This window comes from Paramisgurnus dabryanus, chromosome 8 (assembly GCF_030506205.2).
Source record: "Paramisgurnus dabryanus chromosome 8, PD_genome_1.1, whole genome shotgun sequence".
Lineage (NCBI taxonomy): Eukaryota > Metazoa > Chordata > Actinopteri > Cypriniformes > Cobitidae > Paramisgurnus > Paramisgurnus dabryanus.
The window spans coordinates 6549238-6574546 of NC_133344.1; the positions used below are offsets into that span (position 1 = coordinate 6549238).

At 38.7% G+C, this 25309-nt stretch overlaps 1 protein-coding gene across 1 annotated transcript; it reads left to right on the forward strand.

Moving 5' to 3' along the window:
• Window positions 1–2103: 2103 nt before the first annotated feature.
• On the forward strand, window positions 2104–7800 carry LOC141279819 (uncharacterized). The gene has a single exon (XM_065282030.2). It carries the CDS (start codon window positions 2495–2497, stop codon window positions 3629–3631), a length of 1137 nt encoding a protein of 378 aa, XP_065138102.2. The 5' UTR covers window positions 2104–2494; the 3' UTR covers window positions 3632–7800.
• The last annotated feature ends 17509 nt before the right edge of the window (window positions 7801–25309 follow it).

Consider the following 25309-nt stretch of genomic DNA (forward strand, 5'->3'; position numbering starts at 1 on the left):
CTCGCTAAACGCCTCATTGGCGTTTATATATGTGTAACTTCGGTCATTCTCAGTGGTGTGACTGGGACACTAACTCTGCTTGTCATCATAAACAGATAATCTTAAAGTGAAAAACGTTCATATCGACTGCATATCTGTGTCGTATACGCCGATACAGATATATCTGCGACATGCTCATATCAGCGATAAAATCGGAAAACTGATAAATCGGTCGGTCTCTGTTTATTACATTGTGATTGTTGTTATTATAAGGGTTTGTACAGTTGACTAGTGTTGTTGTAATGGTGTCAAAACAGTAGTATAAGAGTAAATAAAATTGGTTCAGCATATCTGTTATCGGGCACATAAGCATCCAAATAGTCTGTATCAGTAAAAAAATCATTAACTGTCGATCTCTACTGAAGACAATCTGAGCACTTGGGAGTTTAGAACGACACAGGGAAAAGTGATAATTTTGGGGTGAACTATCCCTTTAAAAAAATACTTCATCTTATTCTTAGAAGTGTCATCATATAATGCAACAAGGATTATGAAAGTCATTTTGTCGTTATTGCTCCGTTTGACGACTCTTACAAAAATGTGGATTACTCACAAATAATCATGCTTTACATTAATGAGCAGTTTCCCAGACAGGGATTAGACTAGTCCTAGACTAAAATAAATGTAAGAGCTGTACATCTGAAAACAACTTGCACTTATGTATTTTAAGATATGTCAGTGCAAGTTGTTTTCAGTTTGAACAACCTTTGTTTGGCCTTAAAATGCACACCAGTAATGTTTTTAGTAAGGTTTGTTAAAACTAGTTATATTTCTTAATTAAACTAAGGCCTAGTCCTGATTTAAGCTAATCCCTGTCTGGGAAAACAGCCCTATATATATTTTTCATTGATCACTAGTTATATTGTTATTATTTTAATAAAATATACACTGTAAACTCGGATAAGTTCTACTAACTCAAAAAATTGTAGGCAACTGATTGCCGCTATTTTCTTAAGTTAGCAAACTTAAAAGTTTTGAGTTCAGACAATTTCAATTCAAATCAAAAAATGTATTTATCTAAACTTAGTTTAAGTCTGATACAAATTAAATTAGATACTTTATGTAACTTTAATTGTAGAAGTAATGTTACTTAAATATTTTGTGGCCACTAATTGCCTTGTTTTTTATACGTTTCCTGTACTCAAATACTTAAATTTTACAACTTAACAGTACACTGTAAAACCCGACAAGTTCAGAGTACTCAAAATATTAAAGTAAACCAACTACCATTTAATTTTTGTTCGCAAATTACAGAAACAAATCATGTGACTCGTGTAAATGTTAGGGCTGGGTATCGATTCAGATGTTCCAGATCGATTCGATTTCGATTCACAAGCTATCAAATCGATTCCGATTCTTGATTAAATTTTCAATTCTGGTTCTCAGGTAGGTTTTTATACTCGATTCTCGATTCAACTTAGTGAATATAGATTTAATACACATACTATATTAATAAAAAAGAACAGTGAACAGCAGTTTACAAGTGGGTAATTAATAAAAAGAAATTAAAAGCCACAACACGTCTTGCTTGCAAAATCTAAAATGCTTCCATTCCTCCGTTCAATGTTTGCGGAAATAAATATGAAAAAAATCGATTCTGCTCTTTGATAATCGATTTTTAATCGACCACGTTTTAAAAATCGATTAATCGAAAAATCTTTTTTTTTGCCCAGCCCTAGTAAATGTAATACCAGTGAAAGTGTGTTGAGATTGAGCTCAGGGCTAACTTTCACATAGTTATTCTTTACATGATAAAGCAACAAATTGTTGACTTACAGCCAAGCACAGGCACCACACTTCTGAACAATGGTAAGCCCAAAAATAAAATAAAAATAGCAAACTCTTCTAAATCTCCAACATAAATAAATGTTTAACACTACTGAGTATTTTTCTTTACTAAAAAACACATAAAATATTACTTAATAAAAAAAATGCTGTCGTATTGTGTGCTCATGCAAAGCATGCTGGGAACTGGAACATCCACAACTAATCGTGTTAATTTAACTTTAAAATGAAGTAAATTCACACATTTTGAGTACCAGGTACTTTCCATTACAAGTTAGTTTTACTGTTTGGAATTGCACTTTTTTTTATCTGCAATGACCCAGCTGTAATAACAGGACTGACACAACAGGACTGTTTCTTGTTTCTTTCAGATGTGAAGAGTGATTCATGTTTGGATATAGAAATAACGTCCTCAACATCAAAAGAGCGACTGACAGCACAAACTCTTTCCTGCATCACCTGTGGAAAGACATTCAGCTCACAGAGACTTTTAGAGCGACATGAGAGAAAACACACAGAACAGAAACTCTTCACCGGATCTGAGATCAGCTTTACTACCTTACAAGAGAATAAACTTCATTCAGAAGACCACAGAGAGAAGAAGAAGAAGCAGTTTCACTGTGAGCAGTGTGGAAAGATTTGTGTCTCTTCCTCTGATCTAAATGTTCACATGAGGACACACAGTGGTGAAAAGCCTTTCAACTGCACTGAATGTGGAAAATACTTCAAAACCAAACCAAATCTTAAAGTTCATCAGAGACTTCATACTGGAGAAAAACCTTTCAAATGCTCTCAGTGTGACATGGCGTTTGCTTGTCCAAGTAATTTAAGAGTTCATCAGAGAGTTCACACTGGAGAGAAACCTTATCACTGTAGTGTCTGTGGGAAGAGTTTTAGTCTAAAGTCTAACTTACTAAAGCACCAGAGAGTTCATACAGGTGAAAAACCTTACAAATGCTCTCAGTGTGATAAGACGTTTGCTCAGTCAGGTCATTTAAAAGCCCATCAGAGAAGTCATACTGGAGAGAAACCTTACGTCTGCACTCAATGTGGAAAGCGCTTCTCTAATTCATCTCAATTCAGAGTTCATCAAAGAGTTCATACTGGAGAGAAACCTTATCACTGTAGTGTCTGTGGGAAGAGTTTCTTTAATTTACCTCAATTCAGAGTTCATCAAAGAGTTCACACTGGAGAGAAACCTTACGTCTGCACTCAATGTGGAAAGCGCTTCTCTAATTCATCTCAATTCAGAGTTCATCAAAGAGTTCATACTGGAGAGAAACCTTATCACTGTAGTGTCTGTGGGAAGAGTTTCTTTAATTTACCTCAATTCAGAGTTCATCAAAGAGTTCACACTGGAGAGAAACCTTACGTCTGCACTCAATGTGGAAAGCGCTTCTCTGATTTATCTCAATTCAGAGTTCATCAAAGAGTTCATACTGGAGAGAAACCTTATCACTGTAGTGTCTGTGAGAAGAGTTTTAGTCAACTGGCTTCATTACTAAGTCACATGAGAATTCATACAGGTGAAAGACCTTTCAAATGCTCTCAGTGTGACAAGACGTTTGCTTATTCAGGTCACTTCAAAGTCCATCAGAGAGTTCATACTGGAGAGAAACCTTATCACTGTAGTCTCTGTGGGAAGAGTTTTAGTGTAAAGCATACCTTACTAAAGCACCAGAGAGTTCATACAGGTGAAAAACCTTACAAATGCTCTCAGTGTGACAAGACGTTTGCTCAGTCAGCTCATGTAAAAGTCCATCAGAGGGTTCACACTGGAGAGAAACCTTACGTCTGCACTCAATGAGTGCGTTTACATGAACAGTCTTACGCCGATTATGCTTAATAAACTGATAACACGTGGGGTCATGTTAACGCGTAAAGCGGTTTTCTTTAATCGGGGAAAGCACATAAACAGCGTAAGCAAAAACCGATCGGCACAGGTAGTTTTTTGCTCATTACGCCGATTTCGCGTGGCATGTAAACACCTTAACCGGCTTTCTCACGGTTTTGTCCATGTGCGCATGTCTCCGTGTATGAAAGATAAACGTCACACGCGGAAGCGCAAGGTAACGCATAAAAGTCTCCGCTCGACTAAAGCAGTTGGCAGAGAAACTGTGAAAATAAAAGCTCATGTTACATTTACAGGTTTTGCAGACACGAGGAGATATACAACAATAAGTAATACAGATATGTCGTTGACTTTTTGAAAGACTATTGTGTACTATAGGTGGTGACATCACTGCCTGCGAGAAAACTGATAATTTTTCAAGTCCCATGTAAACGCAGTTGTCCGCATAGCTGGCTTACTGACTTGCATGTAAACACATGAAAACAGTTTTCTGTAATAAGCAGATTTTTGATAGATATCCGCTTATTCTGTGCATGTAAACATACTCAATGTGTATCTCAATGTGAATCTCTAATTCATCTCAATTCAGAGTTCATCAAAGAGTTCATACTGGAGAGAAACCTTATCACTGTAGTGTCTCTGAGAAGAGTTTTAGTCAAGGGTCTTCATTACTAAGTCACATGAGAATTCATACAGGTGATAAACCTTACAAATGCTCTCAGTGTGACAAGATGTTTGCTTCTTCGTCTAACTTAAAATCCCATCAGAGAGTTCATACTGGACAGAACCTTTAACTTTCCCTGCCAGAAAAAAGTTTCTAGTGCCAGCATTTTCATGATTTTCACAAAAGTTTAATATCTTCCAGAAAACGTACAATATATCAAATGAAAAAACAGACCCTCTGCCTTAAAACAAAAAAGACGTTTCATCCTACCTTCATTACTTTTCTTGTAATCACTTCTCAAATAGGGGTAGGTTTCTTGAAAAACACAAAATGTTGAGCAAAAAGCTGAGATAATTGCATTTTTGTAAAGGACTTTTGATAGAGATCCAATTTAGAGCGATCCATAAAAACATACATGGACATACAGCTGTTTGTCCTAGGGTAATACTTCTGAGTTGTATAAGTTGCAAAAGAGCACCACCTGGTGGATAATAGGGGTATTGCGGAAAGCCAGAATTACTCGTCATTGGCAGGGAAGCATTTTTTTCACTACAGCAATGGTGAACAGACCATGGAAAACCGGAACGTGAATAATAGACTGAGGAGAAGAGCATCTAAATCGCTAACAGAGGGGTGTGTGGTGTGCTGCTTTTGGGCTTCCAGGGCCACTTTTAGGCTGCAACTAAACTTATATGAATGCAGGTAAAGGCGACAATGTGATAAACAAACTGGTTGGGTTTAGGGAAAGGGTGGGTTTAGATGCTCCAACATATCTTTAAAACCATAATTGTTTATGAAACCATTTTTATTTTTACAAATGTAGAAAATAAAATGCATTTAATCTGATGTATGAGGCAAAGAACCTTAAAACGTAACCACAGGTCATAAAAGCTTTGGCCGCTAGAGGGCACTAGGTCCCTATCTGTTGTATTATGGTGCATGCATAAACAAACTATTAGGTCGTAATTTTTGGAGGACAGCAAACATACTGTAATTAGGGATGCCACAATTCTCAATACATTATTGAATCGTTCGGTTCGACACCCACGGTGCAGTACGCGCATGTGAATTGTGGTTTTTTTGTTTGTCCATCCAAATCTGTCAGTTCTATATTCCATGCACTTTTGTTAATGTGCGGTTATATAGACGGTTTCAGCAATAACAACATAAACAAGCGGCTGTCGCGGTACGCACGTAACTTCCGGTAAACTCCGCTAATAATAAATAACAACAAAGTACTTTAAACGTAGTTTATTTATATAACAAGCAAAAAAACAACAACACATTGATTACCTAGGAAACCAAAACATTTGTTATTTTAGACGAGGCATTTGTTCAAGAGATCAGTTTAGCAACTAGTCAGACCATTAAAAAAAAACAAAACCGGAAGTAAAGTTCGGATCCAGACGTGAATCGCGTGCGTGCGATGAAACCGTCTATACGACACAGCAGGTGTGTTCGACTTCATGCGGCGCTGCGCAGACCGATCGGCGGCTGACTTGAAGCAGTGCATTTCCGGTTAGTATTTCTGTCCGACTTAAGCTGGCGCTGCATATGGTTTTTATGTACCGCGAGAGCGGTTCGAGATCAGCCGCCTGAGTTAGCCAGCGCAGTTCCCGAAGAGGAGCTGCACGGGCTGTAATGACGACACAGCTGTTTCAAGATTGGTCGGATTCACCACATGACAACAATCACGTGTGTTTCGTGTGTATTTTCACGCCCTCAGTTCCACAAATGCTCACAAATCTGTATTTTTATAACAGTTAAAGCTCTTTTCATGTAGTCGCGATGTTATATTGTGTCATCTTCATCAAAATAAAATGGATACAAAAATGTAGACCCAACTACATTGGTATTTAAATAATTTATGCTTCTGTTAAACTTTATTCTTGTAAAAACAGATGCTGTAAGCCTCTTCAGTTCCACTCATGCTCATACACGGACATTCAAAACAGTATAATTCACTTTTTATGTAGTTTACATCTTACAAATCATGTTTAATGCGATTAAGCAAGCAAACGGCACGTGATCAGCCATGCCTGACGTAAATGCAGCAAACTACGGGAACCACAGCGCGTCCGACTTCACGTCTCCGTTTTTAGCTCCTCCCCGCCTGCACGCGGCTAATCTCGCCGATCGGTTACATCCAGCCACAGCCGATGTCGAACACACCTAGCGAGTTGATATCCAGTCACTGTGTGCTACCTGCGTTAACTCTGCTTGAACTCTGCTTGCAATGCTGGTGTCAGATTTCATTCGCGTGCGCACAAACCCAACAGAAATACGTCAACAAAAAGCAGCAGAACGACTGTCTTTTAAATCTGAGGTGTGGATTAATTACTTGCGCGTGTAGATTACATACAACATCAATGTAAAGATGCAAATTCGCGTGGGGCAATGTGAATGACGCAAATTGGGCTTGTTATTGATGCAAACGCGCGTTATTTGCCTCAAACACGTCTTCCGTCCTCAAAAAGCTCAACTCAAGAAGAGAATGCGCCTGATGCTAAAAATAAATCCCACCAGTAATCTTGATTGAGGAACGCATTTTTGGTTTCTACACAGACAGCATGTTGTTGGATTTAACAGTAGTGCAGTAAGGTATAGCCTTAATTTACAATGTAAAGTTTAATTTACTAAGTATAGGTATATAAAATGGCCAATTTATGTAATGTAATGAATTCACATGTTCCCCAGTTTGAATAGGATATCATTTTTATATGTCTTTATTTAATTATATCTTATATAATTGTATCAATACACTAGAAATGTTTAAGATGATTTTGCATTTACATAAAATAAAGAGAACTGCAATTAAAACCAGTATTTTTGCTTCTTAACATCTCACTGTTCCAGTTTCCTAAGCATAGAATAATTAAAAAACACTTTAATAGGCCAAGGCATCAGAACCGAAACCGAACAGAAAACCGTGGACAAGAACCGAAAATTGTATTGAACTGTGAACTAAGTGTATTGTTGCATCACTAGTTACTATATACAGTAGTGTTGTTTTTCATTTTTTATTGACACATTTATAATTTTTATATAATCTCTTTTATAAACTCTTTTGTTATGTGTCAAACTCGTTTATTTTATGTTGTGTGCTATGTGATTTTAAGAATTGGTTTCAAAGTCTTAATGTCATGGGACCATAATGTCATTTATTGTCCATTAACTTGGCTTGGATAGTAACACACTGAGAAAGAAAGTGTTCAGATTATTCAGTAAATGCTTTGTTCATTTTTCTAACAATTACGTCTTCTGACTTCTGCTATAGGCCTATATGCAAGCATGTCACACTTTCACTGCACAGACACCATATATTGTATAACAGGTTTCTTTCTACTTTATTATTAGTATTTTAATGATAATCACAGTTGAATGTAATGTTGTAAAAAAACAAAGTCATTGTACAGCTACAGTATACAGATGAAAATAAAGGCTTTAAACTTCAACTGCACTTTTCATTTGCACATTCAAGAAAGAATAATTTAAAATAATTTATTCATATACTTTTATTTTAGGGGAAAAAGTAAACAGTAGAATTCATAATCTTAAAACGTAAGTAATATGTTAAAAAATAGAAAATAACAACCTACCAGGATGATAGAAAAGAAACCGTTTTGCTACAGTATTTGTATATAGCCATGTATTTGTAGGCAATCAATCAGCTTTACTGGATGTTTATTTTTCATAACTTAACTTTCATAACTACACTTTTAGTCAGGTTTACGTATTCTCCCTTATGATAAGGGAGAATAAGTAAACCTGACTAAAAGTGTAGGTTCTATAAATAAAGCTCCTGACTATAAAATGCAAGTTTTACACTTAAAGGCAGGGTATCTGATTTTAAAAAACTTTAGCCTACTAGCACCGAAATCATGATCTCACTCTCCATTGAAATCACCATCCAAAGTCACACTTCCATCTATGGAGCTAGAATTCTGCCAAAACGTTTTGAATTTGAAATGCATAAACTTGAATTACAGACAACTGTTATTTAATAAAACTGAATATTGCCGTATTTGTAAAGATATTTACAATTCAGTTTTGCAAGATAAATAATAAAATGTAGACGACCAAATTCAGTATTCTAAAATGCAAAACGCAGAAAGTCAGATAATTCAGAAATAGGTCAGAGGTCACACTTCCGGTTTCCACAGGGAATAGTAGAGTATCTAGGGCTGTTTCTCAATTCCAAGAACGCAAAGAACAGACTTGCGTTCTCGTGGAGATCGGTCTTGCCAGGCGACCTTGGAAGAACAAACTCACAAGGTCGCGAGAACACAGAACACACTTGTGAGAATTGAGATCTTTGCGATCTTCCTGTTGGTAACCTGACCTCCCCAGATTCAACATCGCAACATTCATAAAGTGACAAACATACCATTATCTGCATTATTACATACATTATTTTATTTTTTTAATGGCAAATACGTAAATATTTCAGGTACCTTGTAAAAAAATAATATAATCTAAAATTAGAAACTCAATTAAGATTAGTTGTTCTATGCCAATAAAACATACATTTCAATATCAAATTAGCATTTTTTTTATGTATTTAATACTTTAAATGTTTAAAAACAAACGTTTACTTTAACCAGCTTCTCACTCTCGTGCGCTCGACGGCGTTAAAAACAGGTGTGCGTAGCACTTCCTTCCTTCGCTTCGTTTTGCCGCAATGACTTCTGGGGCATAAACCGATTTCATAGCGCAAGTCTGCACTCGATGTATCCTCAATATAAAGGACACATCCAGGTAATTTTATGCATCCTCTGTACTTGCGTTCTTGAGAATTGGAATTGAACTTTGTAGTGGAAGATTTTTTATTTTTATTTTCATTTTAATTATAGTTTATGAACTAGAGCTGCAACTAACGACAATTTCTTCTGTCGACTAATCTAGCGATTATTTTTCCGATTAGTCGACTACTCTAACGACTATTTTTTATTATTAATACAGTGTTCTTTTTTTGATTAGCTATTTAATCTGTTGGATAATCTGTTTTCTACTCTCTGTCTGATCTGACAGTTATTGTTTGTTTTATTGTATTTTAACACAACTGAATGCTATTTTCACATATTATCTGTTCTGTTGTCAGATATAGGGGCAGTTTCCCAGACAGGGATTAGACTAGTCCTAGACTAAAATAAATATAAGAGCTGTCCAAACGGAAAACATCTTGCACTGACATATCTTAAAATACACCAGTGCCCTTAGTTTGGCCTCAAAATGCACACAAGTAATGTTTTTAGTAAGGCATGTTTGTTTAAACTAATTATATTTCCTAATTAAACTAAGGTCTAGTCCTGGCTTAAGCTAATCTCTGTCCTGTGGCCGGTTGCATAAAACTTTAAGACTAGTCTTTAAAGTTAGTCATGAATTTTTTTCTTCAAGACTGATCATAACTGTTTTAAGTATGTTACATAGAAAGGTAGATTGGTCTAATTTAAATCCAAATAATAAGACTGATTAGCCCTAACTAATTGCTAGTTCTTAAGACGCAGTCTTAATGTCACGGCTATGTTTATGCAACCGGCCAGGAAACCACCCAGGGCCAGAGTGGGAATCATCTTCAGCCCTGGAGTTTCATGACTTAGACGGGCCCACTTTAGTTCATGACTGACTATATTAAAATAATACAGTTAAATCCTCAGTAGCCTATACATAAGTGTGCAATAGTGAACTGTTTTCTGCATCCTTGCAATTCATTGTATTTTTTTAAATAGATAATTTCCAAATCAATGCAAATACAGTAAACAATTATGATTTTTGCTCTAATCTTGCAGCCCTATGATAAGGTATTTTTATATTATTCAATTAAACATATTCAAAAGCTACTAAAAGGGAACAAAATGTGTTTGTGTTTTCCCCTATATTTCTATTTAAAAAAAAAATGGTGTGTCTTGAGATTACCTGTTGGGTTGAAAAAGTTTAGAAACTCCTGATATACAATACACAAGCAAGATTTATCAAGTATGCAGAGGAACAGGAGGAAAAATAAAAAATCCTTATCTTAATTTTTAGTACTTGGATCATGTACATTGCCAAATATCTTGTGTCATAAAAGAACAAATATTGAATGGACTTGTTTTACTTAAGAAAACATTATATTCATATGAAACGTTTTAAATAAACTGATGAGTTTTGCATCAAATAAGTTTTTGTTATCAAAAGACGATGAATAATAATGACTATTCATAGATCATTCATTATTGCATCTATGACTTAGATTTTTAAAAATTACGATTTGTCTCATTTTCATTTAAGTGGGTTCGTATCAGGTCGCGCATCTAGACGCGCGGCAAACGCCCTCAAATACAGACGCATCTGAATCTAAACTCGTGTTCACAGGCGAGCGCTTTGAAAAGCAACCCGTGCGTCCTGCGCTAACATTTTTAAAGCCGGCAAATTACGCGAGTGGGCCTGAATAAGTGCTGGCAGCAGCAACCTTCAACCCGGTGGCATGACAACTCACAATTCGGCGCAAATTAAAAAATTGCCATTACACAGAGTTACTACAGAAGGCATGCGCGGGCATAGGAGAGAGAGAGCTCGCGCACAAGCACATAGAGAACCTGTGTGTGGGGGAAAACACTGCTAATCTTTCATGGTAAACTCGAATCAGTCGTCTTCTCTGCCCGTAACATCTGACGTTTACGTGAAAATGCAAGTACAAATCACAGCCAACTTTTAATTCTTTCATTCAGTGTCATGTATGAGAGGAGCTGTCTAGGGGCTTCACGCAGAGAAAGAGAGAGAGCACGCGTGCACAAGAGAGGCACCACCAAGCGCGCACAACAATAAATGAAGCCGTTTTAAATGAAAATAAAAATGTAACGTTAAATGTTGCGGCCATTGTTGATTTTGTGGCGCACACAAACAAATCAATGTATGGATAACACTGCCAGGAGCAGAAGCCGCCATTACGCGAAATGAATGTAAACAGCGACGCGTCGACGCATTTTACGCATGTCGACGTATTTTCATAGTCGACGTAATCGATGACGTCGACGCGTCGTTGCAGCACTATTATGAACTTATAATTGTTAAATGCAAAATTCTGTTCTTCTGTTCTAGTGAAAGATTTCTGTTCTTTCCATCTGTTCAGTAGTAAAATGTCCAAAGACTAGAACATTATGCAAAGTCCTACCAGATAAGATAAAGGGGGGCCAGTGAATGAAGGTTGAAATAGAAGGTTTATTTTTTAAGTGACGCTGGAACTATGATGAAATCTTTGGATCATGGGCGGAGATGGGATGACTGTGTTTTTCAGTATCTTACTATAAATATGTGCTCAACCTTGTAAACGGGGCTCTTAGGTTTTTAAACTTCTAGCACCACGGGGGTGAGAGCCTATTCTGCAGAATATATTAAATTCAGACAAAGAAAATTCTGTCGACAGTGTGTCTGTGTGATCCTTGACTTTCACTCTTAGTGAGTATTATTTGATGCGGCTAAAATTCCACGACAATAATGGCGACGAGAATGGGATTCCACAGCTGAAGACTCCAGAAGGTTTGGGAAAGACTGACTGATCACCCCTGAGACGAGAGGTCTCGGGCTCCGTACCCCAGGCCTAAGGGAAGGGAGAGTCTCAACCATTTCTGAAGTCAAAGCTGACGGAATCTGGAAAAGAACCGTTGTGGTGGCATCTGAATAGATAATACGGTAAGCTTTATTTCGTTCGTGATCATGGGTCAGGGTAATTCGAAAGGGAGTACAAAGTCAATGGATCTGGAAAATGGCGTGTATGCTCGAGTGATCAAATCAAAGGGCACGGGGGCATTGGAAAGCGTAAAATCTGGGAGAAAAGGTATGATTTTCCTCCTAAAGGAACACAGTGTAAAAGCACTCACTTTATTAAGGGAAAAAATCATTGCGGATGGCAGAGAAATGAGAGCACAGAGTAAGATAAAGACCAAGGACGAACTGACTCAGACTAAGTCAGAGCTAAACATTAAGCATAATGTTTTCCTACATCAGATTCATTACATGATGAACCTAACTTTCTGTTTTTTTCCTCCTCCATATGCACCTGCACGTACCCCACCTGGGGTACATTTCTCTTATACAAAGGTACCTCTTCTAGACGATGATCTCCAACCCCCTCCAAGAAGACTCCCACAACCACCCGCACAAGAAGCATTACCAAGAATACCAACTGCACCCCCGCCACCGCCAGCACAAGAACTATCACCTGGGCTAAACCCACCAATCCTCCTCGACAGCATCTTGGAAGAGGAGGAAGTCCAGATAAAAACATCAACACAGGAGAGGTAACATTCTGGGAATCCTACCTAAAGCAAATGTTCCTCGGGGAACTTCAACCTGAAATTTCAACAAAGGTGAAGCAAACCTGCATCGGATGGGAATCAGGAAAGCTGAGTGAGGTCATTACACATTCTCTACATGCTGAATGCCTGCATGACGAAGAAAAACGAAAGAAGCAGAGAAAGGCAAATCAACAACTATCTTCAGCTTTTGTCAAGATAGGCAAATGGGGCCAGCAACGACATAATCAGCACAGTTTCCCTTCACAAGGACAACGTTTCCAGGAGAACTGGCAACAAAAATAACGAGAGAAGATTTGCTGGTATTGCGGACAGAAAGAACACTTGAAAAACCAATGTTTTCATTTCCTGAATTCTCAAGAGCAACCAGAATCCCAGGCGGATGCGGGAAACTTTGCGGGGTGTAAAGAAAAAGGGGACTGAAGCCAGGAGGGGGAAAGAGAGAATCGGATGGAAGGGGGTAAGTCCAATCTTGTTTTTTCTGCGGTTCAAATGCCATATTATCTGCTTGCTAATTCTGTTTTTCTGATGTGTGTGAAAGGGAAAGAAACGCTCTATGCAATGAAGAACTTGCTTTGCTTGATGTTGAACGAGAGGCATACTCTAAACTGCCTCTCGAAGAAATAATGGTTGAGGGACAGGCATTGTTGTTTATGGTAGACTCTGGTGCAACCAACTCTGTCATACGCAAAGATGAAATCCCATTTGTCACCTTGAGTGGGCAGTTTAACTCATCTATGAGTGCTTCGGGGCATATAGTGAGGGAAGAATTTACTGCTCCACTCTGTTGTATGCATGACGTTAATGAGTTTATGCATATGTTCCTGGTATCTGACGCGTGTCCGGTAAACCTCATGGGGAGGGATTTGATGTGTAAAATGAATGCTAGCATCTTATGTAACAACCAAGGCCTGAATATTTCTTGTTGGGATCCCAGAATGTTGTCTATGTGTGTGTCTCTGTTATATGTGTATGAATGGGCCTTTCTGAATGAAGAGTTGCATGCTGAAGGGAAGATAAGATTGCCACAAGCCAGCGAGGTCATTCCAGCTGAAAACATGGATTGCATGCTCATGCTGTTGAAATAACAGAGAGAGAGTGGCAAGAGAGATGGTTTTCTGTAAAGACAGAGGGTTTTGACTTTAACCCATATATGCTGGAATGACTCATGGTGTGTGGCACTCGTTCAGTTGACAGGAAAGCAGGAACAAATTTTTGATTTTGACAATTCAGTACCCCACATCTCCATTGCAAAAAAATACTAGTCAGCCGTTAGAAAAAGCAGGTGAATTTGCAAAGGCCTGCAGCGAGGCTGTTGATTGGGAACTATTGGCAGATAGCATACAGTTCTCAGAGCAGTTAGCAGCACACAGAAGAGATTATGCTGCTTTTTCATGGCTGAGAGAGAGAGAGTTGTAATACAGAAAGCTGTTTCTGCAGATTTCAACTCACAAAACAGTTTGTCAGTACACATGACGTGTGCTAGTATTGATTTACCGCAAAAAGTTCTTGACAATGTACCTGATTACCTGTGGGCTAAAGACAAGTATGATGTGGGTTTGATTAAAGGGTGTGAACCAGTAACTATCACCCCAAAGAGTGATTATAGACCATGTAAACCCCAATATCCTCTAAAAAGGGAGGCGCTTGAGGGAATAAGGCCAGTATTTCAGGCCTTATTGGAAAAAGGGATAATTATTCCTTGCCCACACTCACCTGTGAGAACACCCATTTTTCCTGTACAAAAGGTCAGAGATGCAGGTCAGCCCACAGAGTGGAGGTTTGTTCAAGATCTCCAAGCTGGAAATGCTGCAGTACAAGCAAGGGCACCTCACGTGCCAAACCCTTACACAATTCTCTCACACATACCAGCTGACGGCCAGTGGTTTTCTGTAGTGGATATTTCAAGTGCATTCTTCAGAGTTCCTGTCCATTCTGATAACCAGTTTTGGTTTGATTTTACATTTAAGGGGTACAGCGAGAGCCGCACTATTTACAAACTCTGCATTGCATTGTTCATTACAGAAACTTGTGTTGGATGATGATGTTGCTTTATTGCAGTACGTGGATGACTTCATGGTGCCAGCACCGACTCAGCAATCGTGCACAGACAACACCATACGGCTGCTTACTCATCTAGCTAAGGAATGTCATAAGGTAAACCCTAATAAAGTCCAGTGCTCAGTCCAGAAAGTAACCTTTCTAGGATATGAAATTACACCAATGGGTAAGCCTCTGTCTCCAAAGAGAATAGAGGCAATAGCTAATATACCAAGGCCAATTACAAAGAAACAAGTCATTTTTAGGTATGACATCATATTGCAGGACTTTTATTGCTAACTATTCTGAAATGCAACAACCATTGCATGACATGATTTATGAGAAACCTTTTGCACCATCAGAGAAGGTAGAATGGACAGAGAAGGCTGAAAGGGCATTTGTGGAACTAAAACAGACATTACAGCAGGCACCCACTTTAGGGTTGCCAGACCCAAAAAAGCCTTTTATTCAAACAGTGGATGAAAGGAATGGCTGTATGACCTCTGTTTTGTTGCAGGAACATGGTGACAAGTTGAGACCAGATGCATATTTTTCAGGACGCCTTGATGCAGTGGCCAGAGGCCTACCAGTATGTCTCAGGGCAGTGGCAGCTGCGGAAAAAGCTGTACAAGCCAGCAGTGAGTTTGTGGGATACGCACAGCTGCGTCTGTTGGTTTCCTCACTCTGTGTCTCATATACTGCTTGGACAGCGCACATCTCACTTGTCTGCAGCAAGATGGCTGCGTTATTCCTGTGCATTGTTACAGATGTCTAATGTCACAGTTGAAAGATGTACAGTGCTAAACCCGGCGACATTGTTACCTTCACCTGGTGAAGGTACACCACATTGTTGTTTGTCTGCCCTACGGGAAGTATGTACACCAAGGCCTGACCTTGCTGACACACCCATACCTAAATGCACCCTCACATATTATGTGGATGGTTCCTCTTCCAGAGATGACAGAGGCATAAATAGGATGGGGTGGGCAGTTGTGTCTGACTTTGAAGTAGTGAAATCCGGATGCTTACCACCTCACAAATCTGCAGAGGTGGCAGAATTGCATGCACTAACACAAGCTTGTCAACTTGCTACTAATCAATCTATAACCATTTACATTGACTGCTGATTTTACTGACAGTTTCTCTCCTATAACAAATTTTACTCCTTTCTCAAATAGCTGTGTGCAAATGCAAAGCACACACCAAGGAACAGGACGTGATCTCCAGAGGAAATGCATCTCATGACTACTAACAAAAACTTTTCTCTTACACAGATTTCCCAGGAAAATGAAGCTGAAACAGCACATGAGTCATTAATAAGCATGCAAACATTTTCTCTTCCAACAGAAATAGCTCTATGGAAATCGTGTGGAGCAACCAAAACTTCTGAAGGGATTTGGATGGGTCCAAATCAAAAACCTTGCTTACCTAAACATTTTTATTCCCATTTTCCTAGGTTGACACATGGGGACCACGGTGACAGGCGATACTCTTCAAAATGAAAATGACATGTTGCAGTATTGTATTTCTATGTCCTCTGTATTCCAAAATATCTCCAAAGCAGGTTAAAGCAGCCCTACCCCATCCAGTAGAAGAAGCATTACACAACATCAAACCAGGGGATTACGTGGTGGTAAAGAACCTCAGGAGGAAATCCTGGAAAGCCTGATGGTGGGATGGGCCCTATCAGGTTCTGCTGACAACTCATACCGCCGTAAAGATCGCAGAGCGTGCCACATGGGTGCACGCTGCCCATTGCCGAAGGGTTGGTGCTGGAATCCAAGGGGTGATCCAAAGGGAGGATGACTAACCGACTGCGTGGTGTGGTGCTACCATACCCGAATCTACAGAGGGAATTAATCATCAAGGGCACACGACCGCAACTAGAACTGTGCTCAACCTCTTCACCACAAATCCAAAGAAATCATCAAGGGCACACAACCCCAACTAGAACTGTGCTCAACCTCTTCACCACAAATCCAAAGGAATCATCAAGGGCGCACGACCCCAACTCTAACTGTGCTCAACATCTTCACTACAATTAAAAAGACCCTATGCAACGATGAGAATCATGAAGTTATGAATAAATCATAAAAAGGGAGGAGTGTAGTGGAAGATTTTTTATTTTCATTTTAATTATAGTTTATGAACTTATAATTGTTAAATGCAAAATTCTGTTCTTCTGTTCTAGTGAAAAATTTCTGTTCTTTCCATCTGTTCAGTAGTAAAATGTCCAAAGACTAGAACATTATGCAAAGTCCTACCAGATAAGATAAAGGGGGGCTAGTGAATGACATAAGTAACAAATGATGAACAAGTGGAAAAACTCAGTAAATGGTAGAGTTTCACTGAGAACAAAATAATTTCTTCTAATTGACCAGATGTGCTTCAACTGATATGTTTCTTAGTCATTGATAAATTGAAGGTTTATTTTCTAAGTGACGCTGGAACTATGATGAAATCTTTGGATCATGGGCGGAGATGGGATGACTGTGTTTTTCAGTATCTTACTATAAATATGTGCTCAACCTTGTAAACGGGGCTCTTAGGTTTTTAAACTTCTAGCACCACGGGGGTGAGAGCCTATTCTGCAGAATATATTAAATTCAGACAAAGAAAATTATGTCGACAGTGTGTCTGTGTGATCCTTGACTTTCACTCTTAGTGAGTATTATTTGATGCGGCTAAAATTCCACGACAACTTTGACGGTTAATAATGACCTGGAGCGAAAACACAAGTATGCAAGATCGCTGAAGAGCGTATATTGAGAAACAAGGTGTTTAACAATTTCATGGATACCTTCTTGAGAGTGCGAAGGCTACACATATGCATCCTTTTCTGTATAGACTATTTCATTGGACACACCGTGCGGTGACGTGATACGCCACTGGTCCGAACTTTACTTCCGGTTTTAGTTTTTTAAATTGTCTGACTAAGCTGAACTCTTGAACAAATACCTCGTCGAAAATAACAAATGTTTTGGTTTCCTAGATAAACTATGTGTTGTTTATTTTGCTTGATACATAAATGAACTACGTTTAAAGTACTTTGTTGTTATTTATTCTTAGCAGAAAACCTAAAAATAACGTTCTCCTATTGTTATTCTAATGTTATCATACCGTTAGGGGAATGTAAACTAACCTAAAAATAACATTATATTTCTGTAAAGAAAACTCTCCTGGCTAACCAAAAACAAACCTTAAAAATAACATTATGGAAACCAAAAACTAACGTTAGGGGAACATTTTTAGAACAAAAAACTAATGTTAGGAAAACGTTTTGGGAACCAAAAATTGTTAACTGGTACATCCTAGGGAGGAAATGTCATTACCATTATAGTACCAAATTACCACGTCGCCAGTACGGTCTCCTAACGTTGCGAGATAACAAAGCACGTTCCAGTTATGTAATAAATTTGTACTATTTTGGTAATTTCATAACTTACTGGCAAAGTAACTGTTGTGTCCAAGGGAGGTAATTTTGTTGTTACATAACAGTTACGTGTTTTTGTTAGCTGGGCTACTTCTATATCTCTTAACAATATATTATTCACTAATATCCAAAAAATACTTACAATCAGTTGCATGCACACACAATCCACAAAGTCTGTTAAAGGACAAGTTCGGTATTTTACACTTAAAGCCCTGTTTTCAGATTGTTTATGATGAAATAGAACGGTTTTGACTGAAATTTGGACATATGATGCTGGAACGAGAATTTTTGGGTGTTTGTTGTATCACCCCCCATCCCACTTCTACAATGGCTGCATAGGTGCACTGGACCAATCCTTCCTAAAATGCATTAAACTTTCATTTACAAAGACGTGAAACTCACTGAGTGGTCAGGGGTGTTCACTGGTATGCTCACGCAAAAATCACTGCAAAAGATGCTTTCCAACAGGTTTTATCGTAGTTTTTGTCCAACTCCATTAAATTGTATTAGATGTGCTGTGAGGTACGGTATTACTCCGCGCCGGGAACGTTGTTTGTATTCTTGCAATTGGCAAAGGTGGTTTATCGCCACCAACTGGGCTGGAGTATCTATTATTCAAGCTCTCAACGGAAGAATATACGGGTGTGAGGTGTTTGGAAAAATAGGTCCACAAGTTTACAACGAATGGTATAACACCTGTTGGAAAGCATCTTTTGCAGTGACTTTTGTGTGAGCATATCAGTGAACACCCCTGACCACTCTGTGAGTTTCACATCTTTGTAAAGGAAAGTTTAATGCATTTTAGGAAGGATTGTTCCAGTGCACCTATGCAGCCATTGTAGAGGTGGTGGGGTGATGCAACAGAAACTGAAAATTCTCGGGCCAGCATTATATGTCCTAATTTCAGTCAAATCCGTTCCATTTCATCATAAACAATCTGAATCTGAATAGATGTAAGAAATAATAAAGTTAATTTTATCCCACTAAGCCTTGGCATTATCGTGTAATGAGACTATTTTATTTCCGTCCCCAGAAATTGGGGATGTCAGGGGGAGACATTCCGTGCATCAGGGTTTTTCCTAAGTCATTTATTTTACTTCCTAAAATCCTGAATTTTGGTAAAATACTACAACTAACACTGAAAGTATAATCCACCACAATGCAATGGAAACATTCACTAACATTCGTAACTCCTTCTGTCCCAACAGTTACAAACATTAAACTATGAATCTAAAGAAAACGGAGATTTCAGTAGCAAAACGATAAAAACATCTTGTGTAGATTAAATTCAGATATGCGTTGCTAAATGATAAATTGTTAATAAAACAGGGGCAGAGAGTTTCTGTCAAATAATCATAACGTTCGAACATTTTATTCTGATGCTAAATTTCCATCTCCTAATGTCTCAGCGGTTCTCAAGTCACATATAAGATTGTCTAGGTCACGCATGCTCTGCGTGGGAGGCAGGGGCGGATCTACCGGGGTGGCACGGGGTGGCAGTTGCCACCCTAAATAAAAGCATTGCCACCCCAGCGCGGGTATCCTAATATATATAATATATACCCGAGAAGGCTCTTTTAACCAGAAAGGCAATGTAGTTTTTCTCTGCGTGTGTTTGGGGTGGGAGACACATATCTGACGATGATTGGTGTGTGTGTCTTAGACGGGGTGGGACAACCACATAGCTGATGGTGATTGGCTTAATTTCCATCGTTAGCCAACCAGAGGCAGCAGAGTTCATACACAAGCATGCAGTCAGTCCGAGCAGAAAGTCTTTTACAGTGTAAAAAAGTCCGCGCAGATTTGCCAACTTGGTGACTTGGTCGCTAGATTAAGAAACTTTTAGACCCCTTTAGCGACTTTATTAAAAAAGCGACTAGGACAAATCTAGCGATCTTTTCTGGCGTGGTTGGAGACTTTTGGAAACTGCCGTGAAAGGATGCATCGCCCCATCCAAGGCACTCACATGCAGCCCGGTTCTCGCGCTGCAGTCCATCCGTGATCCGAGTCGCACAAACCCGCAACAACAGAGCGATGGCGAATACAACGATCTCAAAACAAAGGTAGCAGACGCAAGCACAAAGTATAAAAAGCATAAACGTTACTTTTCCATCGTTGAGGTGAAAGGCAAGAATGATTATGGACGTGCAACTTATGCCCATGAAGAAAGAGTCTCTTCACGTCTGTAGCGAGGAATTCTGATCTAATAAACCACCTCACATCATCACATGCTGCCAAAACATTAGTGGTTTCTCTTTAGTGTCTTAAAGTGATTAAGTTGAGCATCACATCAGCAAATCAGAGTACTAAATACGGTCATATTTATAGATAAATGTTGCATCAGGATAAAAATACAAAAATTAAACTGATGTTAAATATTGCACGAGGTAGTTGCTTGGTAGTTAAAACAACTGAACTGCAGGTTTGTGTAAGCAGTAAATATATTTTAAGCAGTTCTTTCTAGAGTTAGCGCGTCATGTCTTATTAGCTACTGCAGCCATCAAAATATTCCATACGTGCATATGAAATCGCTCGTTATGATATAGTCTGATGTTTTTATTTGTCTTCGTTAAGGAGACAAAACTATTCAGTGTTGTGTATGTTTAGAAAGCTTGAAAGACAACTTAATGCGGCATTTTCCAGGATATTATGAAAAGAAAGGCTGATATCCATTCTTTTTACCAAAAATAATAGAAAAATCAAATACTATGGGAGTGGAAGGTACAAATAAAACAGAAAAATATGTTGTGGAAGGGAAAGGAATAGATGAAGTAATGAAGGAAAGAATATGGATGGCAAAGAGTGAATAGACAGAATAGAACTAAAAAGAAGTGAATAGACAGAAATCCATCATGAAGTGAGTGAAAGGATTAGAGAAGAGGGTTATGAGAGAAAGAGATGTTTGCCTTTCAAATACGTTTTACATTAATATAAACTAGACAAACCTATTTTATTTATATAACTGTCGTTATACCATTATGTTCAACCAGTCAGTGTTTTAGATATTGATAAGCTGTATGTATTTTTAGTGAAGTGAAGTGAAGTGAGTATTTGCCAATGTATGGTAACCCATACTTGGAATGTGACCTCTGCATTTAACCCATCCAGTGAATAGTGAACACGACTGCAAGTCGTGAACACACAAACACCCGGAGCAGTGGGCAGCTATCCCTGCAGCGCCCGGGGAGCAATTAGGGTTAAGGTGCCTTGCTCAAGGGCACCACAGTCGCAACCCGCCGGTCGTGAGCCTCGAACCGGCAACGCTTGGGTTACAAGCCCGACACTCTAACCACTAGGCTACAACTGCCCCTTAACTTAGTATTAAGCCCCATTAACAAAGCCCCAATTAAGACAAAGGGTGCTACAGAGATGCTAAAGGTAGCTGCTTGGGTACTTACTTATAGGAACATTTGTTGTTGCGTTTATTAATGTTATAAAAATTTGAGGTCCAGTGTTCACCGAATATAGTATAAACAGTATATAATTTCTTGAATCCACGACAACCATGCAAGGACGCTTACTTCATTGCCACCCCTTGTAGTTCTCATGCCACCCCCTTGCCACCCCATAAAAAATTTTCTAGATCCGCCCCTGGTGGGAGGAAGAGTTCACAGGATTTCACAGATTTTGACAACTGTGGGTAAGTTTGTGGTTTCTGTCCAAAAGCTTACGAATGTTAAAAAAAGTAAACATTAAATATGATCATTGTGGTGAGAAAGGATAAAAGAGTGTGCTAGTCAGATCATTGCTAGTGGTTTTGGACCGAAAGCTCTGTTTGATGGCAGCTAGAGGAGGTCGCGAACCACAGAGTCGTGACCCAGTAACTACACCTGCTTTAAGAAACTATCTTCTAAAAAATGGCAGTAGGTCTGAGAGTTGTTTTTTATTTCCATTTTCAACCCAAAAAGGTCCAACTAGCTCATCTTTAATAATACCTGTAGTGCCTGCCTGTAGTGTAATTATTCAAGCAGTGGTATAAAGTCTGCATCTTTCAAGAAGACTTCACTTCACGCTGGCCAGTAAAGGCCTTAAAGATGAAAAACTTGGCCCCCTTCTGCACCTGACTTAAAACCTATTGAGAACTTCTGGGATCTTCTTAAGCAGGACATTACAGTGAAGGTAAACAGTATACCTCTCTGAACAGTGTCTGGGAAGCTGTGGTTGTGGCTGCACAAAATGTTGATTCTGACCAGATTAAGAAACTGACTGACTCCGTGAATGGAAGGCATGTGACTGTTATCGAAAAGAATGGTGGCTATATTGGTCATTGAGTTTTTTTTTAGAAATGTTCATTTTTAAATGTATAGGTTGTTTATTATTCTCACTTTAACAGGTGAAAATAAACAAGTGAGATTGGAAAATCTTTGTTTTTCATTTAGTTGCATAATAATTCTGCACACTAATAGTTGCCTAATAATGGTGTACATATGATATGCTCTTAAGAAAGCCAAAACATAATCAAAATACATAAGTAAAATTAACCATGTAACATATAAACTTACATTTAGATGCACGCACACAATTAAACTATAACTATCTGCAACATAGGATTGACGCAAACTTCTTGTGCATCACTGCCTACTGATTACTGCCACCAACTGAACTTATTAGCACTTTCCAGCACTTCCTCGTGTGTCATATACATTCCGCTAGAGGGGCACTAAGAGCTTGTCTCTATGAAACAAATGATGATTGTAAACAGCATTATACACAGTGGTGTAGTCTACGTGATACGCAGGACTACGCCGTATACCCACTAGAAATTGTCAAGGATTTCCATATACCCACTAAAAATAGCGCAAGGATGCGTAACAGCATGGTTTTGTTACATGTTTAAACTTTTAGTCATAATATACATGTGAAGCACTGACCATAGCGGGTTGGTTGAAATACATAATAGGCTATATACTTCCTGTCGAACTGCGCGATCCGATCGGCGTATTAATTTCTATGAAATTAAATTACTATAGTGACGCGAAAGTGACTGGGGAGCAGACTGGTGTTGCGCCACAATCGAGTGATAGCAAAGTACCGCGAGAGAGACTCCAGTTATCACATGGAGAAATCTGCTTTGAATCGCTCTCGCGGTACTTTGACATCACCAAGAGGTCTGCTTTACGCCAAATGAAGTCGAACCTGGAGTGTAGCTGCTCACGCGACACTGTAAACAAACAGTCCATGTGAAGAAGTGAACAAGTGAAGCAGTGCTGCAACATAAAATCCATAGAGTTTACAACGCACATGTGAGTAAACAACATTTAAATAATCAGTCCAGTTTATTACTTTATCTGGAGGTAAGGCTCCAAATGCAATAAAATAAGTCAGTGATTATATCCTGATGGTTTTTAGCTGCCTTCAGTTGCTCTGCATGTTTGCTTGTGCTTCAGAGTGTTAAACTTCCCTTCTATGTGTTCATTTATATATCTACGTTCAAGATGTATATGATCTTAAACTTCTGTGAGGAAATTCATGTCTGCGTTGATGTTCAGTTCAGACTTGCAAATATTAGGCTAGATGGTCTTGTAATAATGATTAAGTATAAGCCTATTTTCAGTTTTAGACAATGCTTATATTATATGCAAAAATAAGCTTTAATATCAATGACTATGCAAATAAGAGTTAATTCATGGTCATCTTAAATGTGTATTAATTAAAAACATTTACACCATTATATTACTCATGGTAATGTTATCAATAGTTGTCAGATAATAGCTATTGAAGGAGTGGATTTTTTTTCACCTTCAATGCATGTGTTTGCCACGGATTGAAGATTGTAAACAGTTAATTTAATTTTAATTAACAGTTAAGTAACTTTTGTCCCTGAGTTAGATGTTGATTACACTAAACCAGTCTAAAAATCAGTCCAGTTTCCCCAGCTGTAAACCCATTGGCTGTTAAAGTCTTTTTTTTCTTATAATAAACTGACATGTTGATGACACATTCAGTTTATGTGTTCATGAGTACACTTTCAGAATGCTCTTAGTTACATGAAGATCCATACTGTATGCATCTGTGAGTGTTGTGTTATGAGGTGTCGCGCTGGGACGAATGAGCATAAGGATGAGAGGGAAAAATCACAGTATACTCACTACAAAAATCTAGACTACACCACTGATTATACAGATATATTGTTGTATAAAGTCCTTCTTAAGTTGGTGGCCATTTGTTTATGCTTGGGCCAAGAGTCTGAGTCAAAGGTGAATGGTAAGCTTAAAGCCCAATTTATAGTCACGCGTAAGCTCTACATCGTGGTTAACAGTGCGTCAGTTCTACACGGACTGCAAGCGCCGTAATTGGTCCACCAGAACCCCTCCCGGCAGGTAAAAAAACTGCGTCATAGGTATTTCCGTTTGCGATGGTGAAAGCAAAGTTGAGGAGTGATTTAACTCAAACTGCAACAAAAGTCGCTGTTTATTTACTTCCATCATTGCTGGCCTTCTCAAATCATACACAAGAAGTTGCTGTTTCTTCTTTGTGGGTTAACTTGCCAAGCTTCTTCTTCATTGACGGTTGGTCGTGCTGCTACTGTGGTTAAACGCGTGGATACTGCCTACCAGCGGTTTGCGCGTTTGTTTGCACGTCGACGCGGACAACAACGCAAAAGTATAAATGAAAACCGACACAGAACTTACGCCGTCGCGGCTACGCCATTGGACCTACGCACAACTATAACGAGCCCTTAAGGTGTGAACCCATTTCTATGATAATTAAATGGTCTGAGTGAGACAGTGGGTGACATGGTAATGTTGATGGGATTAAGGGTTGGTGAAACTGAAGGATTGGGAGTGGCATGGTTACTTCCTTTCAATATTTTGATATTCAATTTTTTAAAAGTTAAGTGCTTTGTTTTCCATTTAGGCCCCCGAAAATACGTATAAATGCAATGTAGGTGTCAGGATCCCATCAACATCATCAGTCCCAAAACTGTACCTGTCTTAGTAGTGGTTGACAGATTTTCCAAGGGGTGCAAACTCATAATCTTGCCCAAACTCCCTACAACCTTTGAAACCGCCGAAGCCTTCTTCAACCATGTATTTCGCAACTTCAGCATCCCAGAGAATATTGTCTCAGATAGAGGAACCCAATTTATCTCTAAAGTCTGACAACTCTTCTTTAAACTCCTGGGGGTCACTATCAGTTTGTCTTCTGGATATCATCCCCTGACTAACAGTCAGACTGAGCTCGGTCGCTCCCTCCGTACT

Excerpts from the sequence above, each read along its gene's own strand:
- LOC141279819 (XM_065282030.2), top strand. The coding sequence starts at position 2,495 with ATGAGGACACACAGTGGTGAAAAGCCTTTCAACTGCACTGAATGTGGA.